The sequence below is a fragment of the Copidosoma floridanum genome, unplaced genomic scaffold (genome assembly GCF_036245765.1).
Source record: "Copidosoma floridanum isolate Cflo_tuat_1 unplaced genomic scaffold, Cflo_Japanese_pri ptg000020l, whole genome shotgun sequence".
NCBI lineage: Eukaryota > Metazoa > Arthropoda > Insecta > Hymenoptera > Encyrtidae > Copidosoma > Copidosoma floridanum.
In genome coordinates this window covers 39270884-39288740 of record NW_028321897.1, presented here as the reverse complement: position 1 = coordinate 39288740, position 17857 = coordinate 39270884, and the positions used below count along the sequence as shown (strand labels likewise).

Here is a 17857-nt window from a genome sequence, read left to right as displayed (position 1 = left end):
AAAATTTTCATTATTTAATTAGAATTTTTTCGGCATGGGAGTTGAGCCTCTCAAACAACCTACAGCTCCTTCTACAGTTAAACCCTTCGCTTTTTAATAAAGTTGTTACAATATTTTACTGTATGCCTAAGTACACTATATCCGTGTCAAAAGCCATGTCTGAACCTTTGGGTGATGATAAACATAAAAAAAAAATGTGTTACAATGGCTAACGTGCAGTTAGTTAAGGATTTATTTGCGTGCTAACATTTTTATTCATTTACTTGGCTTCTTAGTACAAATAATTTCTAAAGCCTTAAAGTATTTTTTATGTCTGTACAAAGCCTTGACATTTTAGGCAATGTACAAAAAATATTATTTTATTTTAATGGAACAATGTCTTGAATCCATCAAACTAGCATTACAGATTATGAATAAGTTATTTTAAACTCTTACGCTTTTAATTCACTAACAATAGTGAAAGATTTATTTCGTAACCAAGCGAATATTTCAAATAAGGCTTTTTTCCAAAATTGATTTATTTATAAACTTTTTCTATAAGTAGTTAGGATTTTTAACGTCAAGAACAGTATAAACCCGGGCCGGCAAGTCATACAGATTTATTAACTTTCCAAAATATTGACATTTTTTGCTTCTATAATAAAAATAAAACATTAGGCTTGACTATTTGTTATTCAGTACCTTAAAAGTATTATAAAAATTAATACATACCTTATTCAAGTATTACAATATTTGTAATGTTAAAAACTTGATTATTTCTTTTATATCTCATTACTTTTTAAATCTTCCATTTCGTTTTGTAAAATTTTTAATGCACTCAGCTATTTTTATAAAGATATTCATTTTAATACTGAATAATTTATAGAAAATTATAACTCTTTGATGTATCAAGAAACTTGACTAATTTTAACTGATCTTATTACTTTTTAAACGTTCAACTATTTTGTGAAAAAATTTTTATTTAATAAAATATTTTAATTAAGACATTCATTATAGTGATGAATAATTTCATGTTTGTAATAACTCTTTGACGTGGCAACAAAATTGACTATTTTCAGTTGATCTTATTACTTTTAAAATATTTTATTTCGCCAAATATTTTTAAATAAGTAGCATTAGAAACATGTTAACTGAAACACTTGGAGATATTGTAGTCTTGGCTATGAAAATAACTTTTGTTTCACTGTATAACGTTATTAGTTTTGTAAACATGATTATTTTGAATGTATTTGAAACACATCAAACTCACCTAACCTTTTACTTTGTATAAAAATTAGTTTTTTTATTGGGATATACATGTACTTTGCTAACTTTCCGTGTACTCGCAATCATGTTAACTGATGATTACAAACGATTGTGATTTTAATTTGGCCATCTTCTCTGTCAGCTTGGCGTTTCGACAATTTATAATGTACCATGCTTCGTTTGCTTATGAAGAGAAAGTGGTCACGTTCGCTTTTATTAATTTACTTGAGTTTAGAAAATTGAAATTTCTATCTGTCTTTGATATAGCGCTGACCACCGCCCCTCGAGGTAATGCTGACTTAACTACTAGGACACGCATAATAATAATGTCTTTTTGCTCTGCAGAAACAGTTTTATTATTGTTACGGAGAGGTAAGTTCTTGTAATTTTTTTGGTTTCTTCTTTTTATGCTAAGTTTGTCTGGAACTTCTTCTGTAACGGAAACACAATACTTTTTACCTATCGAGTTATCATTAAAACATGACTACGTTCTTGGCTAAGTAGAACTCCTAACATTTAATTTAATTCTAAATATTAACGTAGGTAATAATGAATTTAATGTCACTGATCTATTGGTGATTTTTTTAACAGGTAGCTTCGAAATTCAAGAGATCGAATCATTTTTAATCGACGTAAAAGAACCTAACGATATAGCTGTTATCATAGTGTAATTTTCCCGCAGAATAATCAAGAAGCTTTCCAATATGTTGCCAATTTATCGTCCAAATGTATGGCTTATCCATGGCCAATATATTGGCTAAGCTATTGGCAATACTTTCAGCCCATTGCGCCAAGGCTATTTTAGCCATATACAGGCAATAGCTCTGCCAAAACGTGAAGAGCGATGTTGGTAATCATTCAGCAATACCTTGCCGATACATAGCCTATATACTGTTGGCAAAAATATTCGCTTGAAAGCTTAATTATGGATTTATATATTGATTGCTTAACCTTTTCTATAATTGAGTTAAAAAAGCTTATACATTTAAAAATCTTTATTAAAGTTCAATTCAATTCTATTGTAATAACTAAATCACAATATTATTTTCATAGAATTTATAATAATATTACTAATTAATATTATTACTATTGCGCAAGATACCGCACGTTTAATTGATGGTGCTTGTAAGTTCCATGTAGTCCAAAGCTGTCTCACTTTTCTTATTAACGTAATCTGTAAAGTAAGAATGTTAACCATTATCTTTTGAACACTAAAGAAAAAAATATATTTTTTCTAACTTGCATTCAACGCAATTCATAATATCTTCTGGAATAGATTCACGATTCTTCGATTTGTTCTTGGCACACATATTTCTTAAATTTTCAGGAGCTATCAGAACTTTTAACAGAAATCGCGTCATCTCTTTAGGACGCCTTCTCCATCGTCCTGTAAGCATCAATTGCGCCTTATCAATCCCAACATTAAACTTTTCTCACAAGAGAATTCGTCCAACACCTGGTTAACGACAACATTTCAATAACGCATCGATTTCTGTATTAGTCTGAAAGTTTTTTAATGGATAAATTGATTAGTCAGTGGAACGGAACTCTAATTCAAATTACTGATAAAATAAAATCAATGTATTAATCTGTCAACGGATGAAGTTTTGGTAATGTTTGCATTATTTTCAGGCAAACAATTTTTTGAAAGTTTACAATTAGGATGAACTGAAATAGTATTATTATTAATTAACATCAGTAAGTTTGAGTGTGTTTTTATGCAATACCTTAAAGTTTTCTGGTTCACTCCTGGATGTTGATGGTCTTATCTAGCTGCTCTCTAAAAAATTAAATCTGATAAGTCGCTTCTAGACGTTGACTGACCGATCTAAAAAAACAATATTTCTTAATCATACAACAAACATTGGAATTTTTTGTCTGATAATAAAAATTTATTTCTGCTACTGTACGATTTTTCAATTTGCTAGAAGATCTTTCTCTTACAGTTGCTTTTTTAGGAGCGAGTTTTTCCTTCTCGATCCTTAGCATTTTTTCTAGCTGGTCTAGTTTTTCTTGTCTAGCTGATATTTCTTCATCACTCGTTTCAGAATTTTGATTTTTTCCAAAAGAAAGTAATTCCGATTCAGAGTCAGATCCAGAATGTGTGCGGTTGACAGAATTTTGATCAAAAATCGTGTTCACAGCAGGTAACTTTTCATTCTGGTCGTTCCTTGATCTCTCTGTATTCATAGCATCATATTTTCTCTTTTTTATCAGACAGCCTTTTTGTTGCAATGCGATTTTGCTTGCAGTGTTTTTATTTTTTCTCAGCAGCTCTTCCTCAGTCGTGACTCTGAGGCAGCTTAAATACTCTTCGTCATCCAAAATATTTTTAACGTTGAAAAAATGTTACAATATTATCTTTCTATGTTTTAACATATATGATTGTGATCGTGATATATGATCAATCGATCAACGATGCTGCTGTCACATTGAAGAACATTGATGTGCCTGTTTATTCTAGCGTTGATGGTATGGTTTGTAGATAAAATGATGTGGAATATAGTGACAATGTGTTATTAGAAGAGATCTCGAGTGTTAAAACAAGCAAGTGATGTCATGTATCATTCTGGAAAACAGATTTTTTTTAATTTTGGAGAAGTTGAAGTTGATGACCATTACTTAAGCTTTGAAAGAGTCGAACAACAAAGTAAAATCGTAAATTCCAGTAGTGGCATAAATACTGGTCATATTCCAGACACCAAAAAAGGACTAATTAATAGCAAAACTTTTTCAAGTTTAAAATCAAAGTCAGTTTTATGTAAAGCCCGACAAATGATTATTAATCTTAGGAAAAGAGTAGTAGATTTAGAAGTAGATAAAGCAAAAAATCATAGAAAAATCAAAACGTTAAAACAGCAAGTTCAACGAAAAAATTTAACTATTAAAAACCTGATTAAAACGGAAGTTCGCTCTATTGATGATATTATAGAAGGCAAAGTCTTTTTAAAACTGCCGCTACTTTGGTAAGGATGCAATTCAAACGGGAAAACAGCGAATATAACGAAGATGAAAAAAACTTATGTAAAATAATATATTTTCATTCTGCGTCTTGCTATAGCTAGTTGCGAGATTTAAAAGTAAGATTAGCAGGGGAATCAACGGTCAGAGGGTGGGTTGCTGAGTACAATGTTTTACCGGGTTTGAATGATGTAGTTCTGCACTCGATTGAAAAAAAAAATTATGTCATTACCACCAGAAGAACGCATGTGTGCTTTGAAGTTTGATGAAATGTCGATTAAATCAAGGGAAGAATATTCGAAAGCGCAAGATCTTATTGAAGGTTTTTCAGATATGAGTGAAAATCGCAGGGGAGACAAATTAGCTCGTCATGCTTTGTTATTGTGTTAAGATAGTATAAATGCTATAAATCCTTGGCACCAGTTGCTTTCTTTTGGTTTTAATGAGCATGGTGCAACGCCTGAAGAGCTTTTTGAAATCATCAGAGAAACCCTAAGTGCGTTATTTAAAATTGGAGCAAATGTAAAAGTAATCGTTTGTGATTAAGGTCCAAACAATCAGAAACTTATGAGAAAATTGTTTAACGTAACTAGTAAGGAACCTTATTTTTTTCTGGAAAATCGCAAAATTTACGTAGTCTTTGATTGGTCTCATCTTATAAAACGATTGCTTGCCCAATTAAGATCCCACAGATACATTTACGTCGATAACAACGTTATAATGAATTTTTCTGACATAGTGAAGACTTGGGAACTTGACTCGAAAAGTAGCACTTCAAACGTATTAGGTTATTTAAGTCAAAGTCACTTAACACCCAATAATTTCGAAGTTATGAATGTTAAAATAGCGATGCAACTTTTAAGCCATCGAGTGGCAGCTGCGGTTCACACAGCTTCGCAAGACCCTCATGGATTGGTATCTGATACTGCGGCAGATACTGTTAAATTTGTCGAGAAATCAGATGCTGACATTGACGCTTGTAATAGTTATTCTGTAAGAACTGTAGATAGACAAAAACGCCCTCTATCAAAACAAGATCCAGAGATTCTTTAGCTGTTGAATGAATTTATTGAAGGGTCTGAGAAATGGTACACTGTAGTAATAACTAGAAGTTGTAAGGGTAAGCGATTTATTAAAAATTCGAGACCACCTTGTTTCAAAGGATTGCCTCAAACGGTAAGAGCTTTAGTTTCATTGTATAAAGATTTAAACGAATAATTTCTAGATTTTGAGTTGGCGACAGGTCTTTGCAATCAAGACAGCGTTGAGCATACTCACTCGCGGTTCCGAGGAAGGTGTGGTTTTAATAATAATCCTACTTGTCGAATGTACCGTTTAAGTTTTGGACACGTTTTGTCAAAATTCAAAATTCAAAATTTAAAATTCAATGAACTCATGTATCATAAACTTAGAATCTAGCTTCCAGTTACTTTCTAGTATTTATATATATAACAAAAAAATAAAACTATTTACTATGTGTCTTTCTTTATTATATTAATTTTATTACACTCTCTTTTAACTATCTACGAAGGAAAAACATAGAGCCATACTTTTTAGAAGTGATATGAAAGCTAGTTGAATTACAAATAGAACTTTCCCTTAGGACTCTCAGGTTATCGAATTATGTTATTAGTTAGTAGTGATATTGACAAGGAACAACTGGAAGCCACCGTGTAGTGTAACGTACGGTGTCTTTGTATTTAATCTAAGAACATATTATAAAATATTGTATTATGACATTTCGCATGAGCCTTCTTCAAAAGTAAATCAAAAACATTGTCAATCAGTCCTCAAGCATATTAATTTAAATTAATAATAATTTGGTATTCAAATAACAATTTTTTTTAATGGAAACAGAGTTCTGTATTTATTAAAAAACTAATTGTAACTTCCTAAATATCAAATTGTCATTGATTTCAACAATTGTGCTCGACGATTCATTTAAACGTTTATGGATTACCCTTCAAGAAGGAGCATACAAAATTTCATATTAAAATATTCAGTAAAATAGTGCTAAAGGCCATTCACAGATAAAGTACGTTACATTACATTGTGATGTGAATTGAAGCTGTTATTTATTAACATAGATACTAGCAAATAAAACAATTTGATGATATGTGTGTCCTGAAGAATTTTTCTGTTTGTAATTTAACAATCTTTCATGGTATTTCTTAGAAGTAGGATTCCATGTTTTGACTTCGTAGATTGTTAAACAAGAGTACAAAAATTGATAATGTACTAAGATCGCACGTTAAATAGTGCTTCTGTAACCTTTTCTTACGTGCATACTGAAGATTAACTTGAAGCTACGTAAAAATTTATGATACATGAGCTCATTGAATTTTAAATGCAACAAACTCTTGAGGTCATTGAACTATTTCATGAGTCATAAATAATATTGAAAAATAACAGCTAAAAGCCTCGTTGAGGTCTAACGTACTTTAGATAAATCATCTATACAACCTTTTGTATTTAATACTTAAGTACTAAACGTTGAATAGATATTTCTGAGACCTACTTGAACACTACTACACTAAATTATAGATTTTTAAAAAAAATTCTCACCCTTCTGTCTATTGAATCAATGCAGTTTTTTGTAAATTTTAAGGCTATAATTAATGTATACATAAAGTAATGTACGTACCGGCTTTTTATAGAAAAAAAAAAAAAAAACAGAATCTCGATGACTTAAAGATAACTGCATACTATTCTGGTAATTTCAAAAATAATTATGTAAAAACTAGCGAAATGAATTTAAAAGTTAACAACGCAAAGCTATCTCAACTTTATACAAATCAACCACAGAGGGCACGATAAATAACTGATCATTTCCAATTAAGTATTGTCGTTCATAAGTCCAATGATTGTAAATAAATGTATAGATACTTATCAATTAGTTATTGTAATATAAACGTTTGTAAAATATTAGGTACTAGCGCTAATGCCGAAAAAGTATTTTATTATAATTCACATTATAAATTTGGATAAAATCATCGTGGTCGCATATTATAAACACTTGAGTTGCATCGACTATGATCTAATTTATTTATGTATTTATTATTGTCCATAACACTGGCAAGTAAATGTTAGGTAATTTGGCAAAAGAAAATTGTAAATATTGCAAAATAGTATTATAATCGCATGTTCATTCAACATTATTAATTATTTATGACTCTGAAGTTCAAACGTTCCAGGAACAAAATTAGAAAATTGGAAAAACTACTTTTAAAGCAGCCAAAGCTCTTATGAATACCTTAAAACAGCGTTGGTTGGTTGCATGCTAATGATATAATGTAAATCACAAAACTTGATAAGTATCTATTATTTTGGCTAATAGTATCTATTATTTTCAGTGGGACCATCGTTCTTGATATTTACAATGATAAACACCCAAAGTTAAAACTCTATTATTTTCGAGCACTGCGTATCATAAAAAATTTGTAAAAAATCACCGGCTCCGTCGGTTTTTAGAACTATATTTGTTTCATTAATTCGTTTTATGATAATTAACAATGTCGTTTTATGATAATACACTGTGGGGTATTTTTAATTAAATAGAATTAGTGCCTACTTGAATAAATGTAGTTTTCAAAAAACGTTAGTATTAAAATTGCCTTGCCAAATTTCCTTAAGTAAAAACCAATATTTTCAATTTAAAAAAAAATTGAGGTGAATTAGCATTGGTGGAACTTCAAAAATAAGGAATAAATATTTTTTGCTTAAAAAAGTGTCCCACTATACCCCATTTTACCTTACCAGCCATACGCATCTACAATTTACCGTAACAACGATAAAGTCTGTATATCAATTTAACATTGAGATCTATGTCTACTACCATCTCGCAGCTCCCTACACATTTATAGAAAATCATTTAAAGCAGTTGGTAGTACAGCAACTCCGAATACTGAATTGGTGAATAACGCCATCTCTCAACTGTTCAAGCAAATCAGGTATAACACTAATGCTATTAAGATAGATACACTGAAAAAAGTGGTGCTAGAAAAAGTGTTACAACTTTAATAAAAATTACTATTTTTTATAGGAAAGCTAAGACATACTCACCATATTATAAAAGTTACTATGCTACATAGTTAAACCAGATTATATTAAAATTTGCTATTTCGACATAGTAATTTTTACTTTACTTAGAAAGAATTTTTATACTTAAGTAAGAGAAGAAAAATATGTTATAAGTATTGCCCAGTGAATATTTATGTTTATCAGCAGATTAATATTCATAGGTTTAAATGTATCCAGATACGTTTTTTTTATTGAACCTAACTATTGACGTATTTTAAAAATATTTTTATTTCAAAAAAGCTCTGCAGCGACTGGTATTTGAACCTTCGTCGTTGAGCTTCCGAGTCAGGCTCCGCAACCACTAAACCACGGGACATGATGTCTGCGCGAATGTAAATAAAATACATGTGGGAACGTGTACTGCTTATCATACTCACAATAAAGTTGAAAATCAAAGGGTTTCCTATACAGACTAAGATATTAACAACGGATAATTAGTTTATTCAAAATTAATTGTCGGCAAGTATCAATTTTTAGCCCTGATAAATCAAATAATATGTGTCTCCTAATATTTACATTCGTATAACCTCAAATTTGAAATTTAATAGGCGTATATACCTATGTGTGGGGTTGAATTAAGTTTTCGGCAATGAAAATTCAGACTAGCTCAAAAAAAATGTTGTTGAGAATTAAAAAATGCCAATCGATTTTAATAAAATCGAACAAAAAATATTTTACGCTAAGGCTTAAAAAAAAATGGCAATAATGGTAAAACACGGTTTTTAGCATGGAAAATGAATAACAAGCCTTAAAATAAAAAATTAAAAATATAGGAGTATGCGTGGCAAAAAGACGAACAAAATGACCTTCGGTCAATCCCAGTTGGTTCAGTGGTTTCCCCGCAAAATGCAAACAATCTCGTTTTTTGAGCTAATATTAAAAAATTAATATCTCTCTTTTGCATAAACATCAGGAATTAAAATTTGGCATATTTGTAGCTTTAGTAGTCTTTAACAAAGCAAAATCAGGTCGATAGTTTTTGCAAACCGCAGCTAAATGCAAAAAAAGGTACTTTGGCAAATGGGCCTAAAAAAAGTTGTTTACATTGTTAGATGCAATTTTTTTGCGAGATTATATTTTTGAAAACTTACTCTATAATTTACAGAAGTTTTTTAGTTCTGACCAAGGACATGAGTGAGCGAGAAATAACGAAGAGCAGCAGTTCCAGCACAACAGAAAGTAGTAGGCTCGTATCCTATACCTCACTGTTCTTGTTTTGTGAGAAGGGAGAAAAAGGCGAGAGAGCGAGCGCAGGGGCCTCGAAATTGGACGGAGTCGAGTTTGAGACACGAACGCGCGCGGACAGGAGAACAAAGCTTAAGTGAATGGCAGTTGGTGCCCAGATCACACTTAGTTGTCCCTTTTTTCGGTGTCTAACCTAAAACCAATACAAGTTTTCACGTAAGTTCCCGGGGGCTTTCGAAAGGTCTGTCGTGACACGTGGAGAGGTGCGAGAACGGCAGGCAGGAGAGCTGAAGCACGGCTTCGCGGTACCTTGAGCCACAGGCAGAGACCAGGCGTTCAACGTCGATATGATCCTCTGTGGTACGCTGAGGCTGACCGAGACTATCGGACACGGAGGAACCAGAACCTGGACCATCACCACGGTAACTTGAACTCCGTGCTACGCTGAGGCAGACCGAGACGTCGGTGTACGGAGCCAGAGCCCTTAACCTTCACCGAACCTTCCTTCGCGTTACGCTGAGGCTGACCGAGAGATCGGTGCGCGAAGGGAACAGTTGTGATCGCAGCCAAACACAGCTAAAGCACGGCTTCGCGGTACCTTGAGCCACAGGCAGAGACCAGGCATTCAACGCCGGTGTGATCCTCCGTGGTAAGCTGAGGCTGACCGAGACTATCGGACACGGAGGAACCAGAACCTCGACCATCACCACGGTAACTTGAACTCCATGCTATGCTGAGGCAGACCAAGACGTTGGTGTACGGAGCCAGAGCCCTTAACCTTCACCGAACCTTCCTTCGCGTTACGCTGAGGCTGACCGAGAGATCGGTGCGCGAAGGGAACAGTTGTGATCGCAGCCAAACACAGGTCTGTAGAGTTTATTAACATCTGTGTCAGTCGGTGAGTCATCACGAGAGCCTGCCAGCGAGAGGGTATCCAGCTATTCAGACGCACGACCGGCACTCTCGCTCTCTCTTTCTTTATAATTCGCGCCCTCGTTTCCGCGAATTAGTTTTAGTATCTCAAAGTGTAACCCAGGCAGGCGAGACGTGCCTTTAATTTGTACCAATTGTATTGTTGTCGTTGAATGCATTTACGTAGGGATCTATTATAAAACTTTTGTAAACCTTTTATATAAATTCTATAATAATTAAAGCAAAACAATAACTCATAAACAGCGAGTGATTATTTATGCAACCTAACAACGCTTCCCTCACTAATAAATACACATTTCTTCACGTCCATTCAACAATAAGATTAACTAAGTTAACAGATGATATAATTATTTTGAAAAACTAATATTCACTTTTTATTCAAACAAATTAATTTACTTCAAACTTTTCCAGGTCCTTCCAATCTTAAGTAAATAGGATTGCATGTAAGCACAGCCTCACAATACTATCAAATTTATTTCGAATATTCCACATTCAATACAAATAAATAAAAACATGTTTCAGTAGTAAAGCTACCAAGGCCGTGGCCGTTTAAATTCTAGGAAAATCATGTGCAAGAAAGGCCGTTGAACTGGGTCAATACCCTGAAAATAAACACTCAAGGTTTGTAAAGACTTTGAGCAAGCTATAAGAGCTCACAACGTATTGAGTCAGAATGCAGGTTCAAAAGGAAATCACGCTTTAAGTCTAATGAAGAATAGCTACTTTAACGAATTAGTTCCTCTCAGCATGATTTAAGGTTTTAATGATGATTATCGAAAGATAGTTGTCAATGTAAAACATAAACTCATAAAGTTTTCCAAGGTACTGTTCCTGCTGCAAATGCTAATAAACCCTACCTAAGAAAAGTTCAAAATAGTAATACTAAAGTTCGAACGGCTTATATTCTATGTAATGATGTTGGATTCTCAAAAAATTTGAGTTCTATCATTTGTACTTTAAAAAAATTGATATCTGTGAGTTTTCATACTTGGGCAGAGATTAGTAAAAAGATTGCTGACTGCCATGCTCACCCGATTGGAAAGTTAGCAGGGCTTCCAAGCTAGTTAGCTGGGACCTATGTGAGTTGCCTGGGTGGTACCCAGCTAGGATTCTAATGGGTCTCTGTGTGGGCGCTAACTGGGGACAAGAAAGTTATCGTCTACCTACCTTTTTCTTGTACGCATCAAAATATTCGAGAGTGGAGAGATATATGCAGACATAAATATATATATATATATATATTTGGGGACAAAAATGTTAAGTATTAGGTACGAAGATTTACTCAAGATTTATTATTTTAATAAATTACTGTGGGTGACAAAGACTAGCCTTCATTTTTGTTAAATTTAAAAAGAGTTCAACAGTATATAAAATTTTGAAGCGTGGAATAATGAATGAAGTGGGAGTATTTAATAATGAGAGTGATTTGCAAATAAATTATGCGAATAAATGTCATTACGAATTAGACGTCTGTGGATTGCATACATTAATTATTAAATTTTATTTTCATACTTCTCTTTGTTTTTCTAACCCTATTCTTTATAGGTTAATTAGGATGCCAATATTGCCCCATGTGATCCCCCATTACACTGGGCCGTCCACCTCTATGTATTTGCCCTGGTTGGACCTACATAGGTAACTGGGTAACCATGTTTCATAGGTCAGTATAAATGTTTGAATTTTGAAGATCGGCAAATGTTTAACAAAACGCGCGTCTTATTTTCTTCATCATCATATATCGCTAATAAAAAATAACTATCAGTGGCTTGCGAGACTTTTGTTTTTTGCGCGTTAAACTTCACTTTCCTTGGGGCTTTGGAACAGAACGGACGTGTCACAATATGAGCAATCTAACCTAGAGCTTTGGATCGTTATATTTTTTCCTTCGACGTCTCATCATCATCGACAAAAAAGTTTCTACCGTCTCCCAACGAGATCAAATGAGGGTGCTCACTACACTTTAACATCGTCTCCCCGCGAGACTCAAATTATTTCGTGGCGACGAAAATGCGGTCCTGCCTGGCCAGCATACCCGAGAAAGCCGAGCGCCAGCTCGCATAACCAGACTCTCCCCCTTGGGAAGCTTTCGAAAGCTCATGACTTTAAGGTACATTTTCACCTCATGCAACATACACATATTCACATACATACTCACAAGAACGATCGCTGTATCGGTTATTATTAACGACTGTATCACATTCTTGTATATTAACACGAACAATAAAACAGGTTTTTACCGAAAGGTTTTTTCCTGTAATGAATATCTTGGTATATTCGTGAATCAGCTTTCCGGATTAGCGTCATAGAATCCACATCTAAAAATTATGATCATGGACAAAAGCGCGTGTTCGAGCAAACAAATTTTCATACGAGAAAATTTCAACGCAAAGAAGTGGATGCTCGCGCTTTAACTACAAGCTTAAAAAGCTCTTGCGTTTTTTGCGGTTCCGAACATCTTCTTTTTAGATGCCCCTCGTTCAACAAACTCAATGTTAATCAACGATGGTCCCTCGTAAAAGAAAAAAGATTGTACTTTAATTGTCTGCGTTCTCATGCAGGAGCTTGCTCCTCTAGCTCTTGTAAAAAATGTAACAAAAAACATCATACATCATTGCACAATGATTTTCAAACTAACGCGATGTCGAACGCAGCTACTACCTCGATCGCTCCCTCTAATGATAAACTTCCCCTGAAGCGTAATGATTGACTAGCAGAGAAAGTGTTGAATACCGATGCGAGTGATGCGCGATCTCAACTCATGACTACTGCTGTGGTGTTCGTTTTAAATGCACAAAGCAATTTTATTCGAGCTCGCGCGCTACTTGATACTCATGCAACCGTAAATTTAATATCAACTAAATTAGCCAACTCTTTAAGTCTACCTTTAGAAAACTGTTCTGTAACGATAGGAGCGATAAATTAATTGAATTCAGAGTGTCGTCAATGCGTTAAAATCAAAATTAAATCCGTTTATAATAATTTTTCTAGAAATCTTACATGTTTAATTATTCCGCAAATTGCTGGATTGGTGCCATCAGAAAAATTTCTTCGTGATTTAGTCAAGCTACCGAGTGGTATGCAACTTGCGGATCCACAATTTCACATGCCGCATTGTGTTGATTTATTAATCGGCTCGGGCATTACTCTATCTTTGTTTTCTATTGGACAAATAAAGCTTACTCCTAATCCGTGTGATATTTATGCGCAGAAGTCGTTGCTAGGTTGGATTATCGCAGGAGGATTACATAACAAGTGTATTAAACAACTCTCAACTTGTAATTATACTGTTTTAAAAACCGATTATGTACAGAAAGAACAGCTTGAAGATCTATCCCGAATTATGAATAGATTCTGGGAGGTAGAAGATGTTCCTCGCAAAAAAGATTTAAAGAAAGCTGAGGAGTCTTTAATCGAAGCCCATTATATTCAAAATACGACTCGAGAAGCTAATGGGCGGTACGTAGTTCGTTTGCCTTTTCGCGCGGGGGTGGAAGATGTAGGCGACTTAAAAACTACGGCTTTAAGGCAATTTTATTCACTCGAACGACGATTGAATTCAAATCCCGAACTTAAGACTGAATATTTTCGAGTAATGCAAGATTACATTGACCAGGGACATATGTCGGTTGTTAAAAACGAAAGTGAGGTCAGTTATTTTATGCCGCAGCATCCGGTGTTCAAACCATCTAGCACAACTACCAAAGTACGAGCCGTATTCAACGCTTCAAGTAAAACTGATAAGGGGGTTTCACTGAACGACGTGCTTATGGTAGGTCCGACAATTCAGGAAAAACTTTTTCATCATCTACTTAGATTCCGAACATACGTTTATGTTATTACAGCTGACATCACGCAAATGTATTGACAGATAGTAGTAGACTCTTGCGATTGAAAATACCAATGTATATTTTGGTACAACAAGGACGGGTAGATTAAACCCTTTGAAATAAACACCGTAACTTTCGGTAACGCCTCCGCGGCTTTTTTATCTATTCGTACAGAGCAAAAATTATCAGACGATGAAGACGCGAAATTTCCTTTGGCTCAATCAATTTTAAAGCATCATATTTACGTTGACGACCGTATAACTGGTACAAATTGTTTCGAAGAAATACGCATGACACGTGAGCAAGTCACCGGTTTACTGGCTTTCGCTGGTTTTGATATCAGAAAATGGATTTCTAACAAAACTAATGCATTAAATAGCGAGGACGAGAAAGTTTTTCATGAGGATCAAAATCAAAATTCTACTTCAGACACAAAAACTCTTGAAATTGCTTGGAGCTCAAAATATGATGTGTTTGTATTTTCAGTGAAACCGGTAAATTCTCTTCAATAAATTACAAAGCGATTCATACTTTCAGAAATCGCTAAAATTTTCGACCCGTTAGGATTATTAGGCCCAGTAGTGTTTGGAGCAAAAGTTATTATGCAAAAATGTTGGCGCACGCAGATTGGTTGGGACGAATCGGTTCCCCGGGAAATGCATACGTCATGGACTACTTTCGCTAATCAAATCGGGCTAATACAAAATTTTAGAGTCGAGCGAAAAATAGTTATCGATAAGTATGACCGCGTAGATATCATCGGTTTCTACGACGCTAGCAAATTAGGTTACGGCGTTTGTCTATACGTCAGATCGGTAGATACGTCCGGTAAAGTCTTGGTTAGATTGGCATGCGCCAAATCACGCGTAGCACCTATTAAAGGTTCCTTTACCATCCCGCGTTTGGAACTCTGCGGCGCGCTACTCCTTGCAAGACTCTACAGAGAGAGCTGTGAAGCGTTTGAGTTTCCTATTCAAAGCGTCATTTTCTGGTGCGATTCTACCATCGTTCTTCACAAGCTTAGAAAATCGCCTCGTGATCTTGATGTTTTTGATGCTAATCGAATTGGGAAAATTCAAACACTTGTTGGCGGAGTAGAGTGGCGGCACGTGCGATCGGCTGATAATCCTGCCGATGCTCTGTCTCGCGGTCAAACACCTTCAGAATTTTTGCGCAATTCGACCTGGCTTTCTGGTCCGAAATGGCTCGTTCAACACGAATCATTTTGGCTCGAGAGCGTTATTATTGCATTGCCTATTTCTCCTACACGTAGCATCTGTTTAACGACCATGACCCGCTGCGATTTATTTTTAAGATTTTCCGACCTTTATCGTTTAACCAGATTCGTGGCACGATGTCTGCGTTTTAAAAATTTAAATCGTAAGTTTCGCGGTAAGACTATCGATCTGAAAGAAAATCTGGGGGCAAAAAAAACAATTTTACGACTCATACAATCAGAGCGGTTTTCAACGGAGATAAATTTACTCAAAGAAGGGAAAGAATCACGTTTAAAGTATTTCAATCCTTTTATTGACCCAGACGGTCTTTTACGTGTAGGTGGACGGTTGCGGAACTGCTCCGTCTCAGACGATCACAAATATCCGATAATCTTACCGTTGAAACTTAAAATAGTCGATCTGATCATTCGAAAAATACACGCGTCAAACGGACATTTAGGTATCCAATCTACGTTGAGTTTTCTCAGACACAAATATTGGATCTTGGACGGAAAAAATTAGGTGCGCAGGATAGTGCAGCGTTGCGTTACTTGTCTCCGTTATAAACCTAAATTAATTTAGGCCAAGATGGGCGATTTGTCTGAGTCTCGAGTCAACGCGGCACCGGCGTTCAGCAAAGTCAGCACTGATTTTTTCGGTCCAGTCTTTATAAAAGAGAAAAAACATCGAAATCGCAGTAAAGTAAAGGCCTACGGTTGTGTATTTATTTGTATGAGCTCCAAAGCTGTACATATTGAAATCATTACCGATCTCACGACCGAAGGGTTTCTCGACGATTTTAGACGTTTTATAGCCCGTCGAGGAATTCCTTTCCACGTCTACTCCGACAACGGAACAAACTTCGTCAGAGCAAACAACCAATTAAAAAGTCTCTATGACTTTTTGAAATCTGATGCTTTGAAACGTAATATTCATAACTACGCAGTTCAAAAAAACATTATCTGGCATTTTATTCCCCCTCTGTCCCCTAATTTCGGTGGGATTTGGGAATCGATGGTAAAACTTTTTAAACATCATTTAAATCGTGTCATTGGTAATAAATTACTAACGTATGAGAAATATAACACCTTAGCGGCCGAAATCGGAGGTATTTTGAATTCTCGGCCCATTTGCACACTATCTTCAGATCCCAACGATCCTTTAGCACTTACTCCTGCACATTTATTAATAGGGAGACCCATTTTCCTATTGCCTACTAATGATTTCGACGGCATTTCAGATAATCGTTTGTCCTCTTGGAATTTCATTTCCAGAGCTAGAGAGGATTTTTGGAAAAGATTGCATATTGAATATTTGAGCAAGCTTCAGAAGAGACAAAAGTGGCAGAGAGAAAAGGGAGAAATTAAGATGGACTCCGTCGTCTTTTTAATGGAAAAAAAACATTCCTTGCGCTAATTGGAGGCTGGGCGTAGTCGTTGGGATTCACCCTGAAGAGAATGGCGTGGTGCGAGTGGCTTCAGTGAAAACGATTAACGGCATATACAAGCGAAATATTTTGCACCTTTGTCCTTTGCCAGAAGAAGGACGTAGCGTTCCATAAAGAAATTGTTTTTCATTCAACTTCTTTTTCAAAATTCTCTATCATGAAAACATTCATTTATTAATGCATCACTGTATAAATTTGTTATTCGCGTTTTTTTTTGCACTTTAAACATTCATATGCATTATTCTTTCCTAAATTTGTAATTACTCAATGAATTATAATTAGAGTCTGAATTATTTCCACGAAATCTTGTGCTCATGTTTTTTTAATTTAAAGCATACTTAAGAGACATTTACATTTATCCAAATCAATATTACACAACACTTTGCTCATCCTTTTGTTTCGCAAACGCGGAGGAGTATGTTTCATAGGTCAGTATAAATGTTCGAATTTTGAAGATCGGCAAATGTTTAACAAAACGCGCGTCTTATTTTCTTCATCATCATATATCGCTAATAAAAAATAACTATCAGTGGCTTGCGAGACTTTTGTTTTTTTGCGCGTTCAACTTCACTTTCCTTGGGGCTTTGGAACAGAACGGACGTGTCACAATATGAGCAATCTAACCTAGAGCTTTGGATCGTTATATTTTTTTCCTTCGACGTCTCATCATCATCGACAAAAAAGTTTCTACCGTCTCCCAACGAGATCAAATGAGGGTGCTCACTACACTTTAACATCGTCTCCCCGCGAGACTCAAATTATTTCGTGGCGACGAAAATGCGGTCCTGCCTGGCCAGCAGACCCGAGAAAGCCGAGCGCCAGCTCGCATAACCAGACTCTCCCCCTTGGGAAGCTTTCGAAAGCTCACGACTTTAACGTACATTTTCACCTCATGCAACATACACATATTCACATACATACTCACAAGAACGATCGCTGTATCGGTTATTATTAACGACTGT

The 17857-nt window shown here is 35.0% G+C and overlaps 1 protein-coding gene across 1 annotated transcript; it reads left to right on the top strand.

Annotated features, from left to right (window-relative positions):
• The first annotated feature begins 10201 nt into the window (after positions 1-10201).
• Positions 10202-16864, top strand: LOC149374463 (uncharacterized). Its single transcript, XM_089593736.1, has 6 exons — positions 10202-10336; positions 13715-14173; positions 14336-14725; positions 14858-15469; positions 16031-16373; positions 16689-16864. The coding sequence occupies exons 1-6, from the start codon at positions 10202-10204 to the stop codon at positions 16862-16864; spliced, it is 2115 nt and encodes a 704-aa protein (XP_089449862.1).
• Positions 16865-17857: the final 993 nt, after the last annotated feature.

Bases quoted from the DNA above. Each gene is read 5' to 3' on its own strand.
- LOC149374463 (XM_089593736.1), top strand. From the start codon at position 10,202: ATGCTGAGGCAGACCAAGACGTTGGTGTACGGAGCCAGAGCCCTTAAC. The intron at 14,174-14,335 runs GTAGGTCCGACA...AAGGACGGGTAG, and splicing joins CACTGAACGACGTGCTTATG to ATTAAACCCTTTGAAATAAA. The intron at 15,470-16,030 runs GTTATTATTGCA...AAATTAATTTAG, and splicing joins AATCATTTTGGCTCGAGAGC to GCCAAGATGGGCGATTTGTC.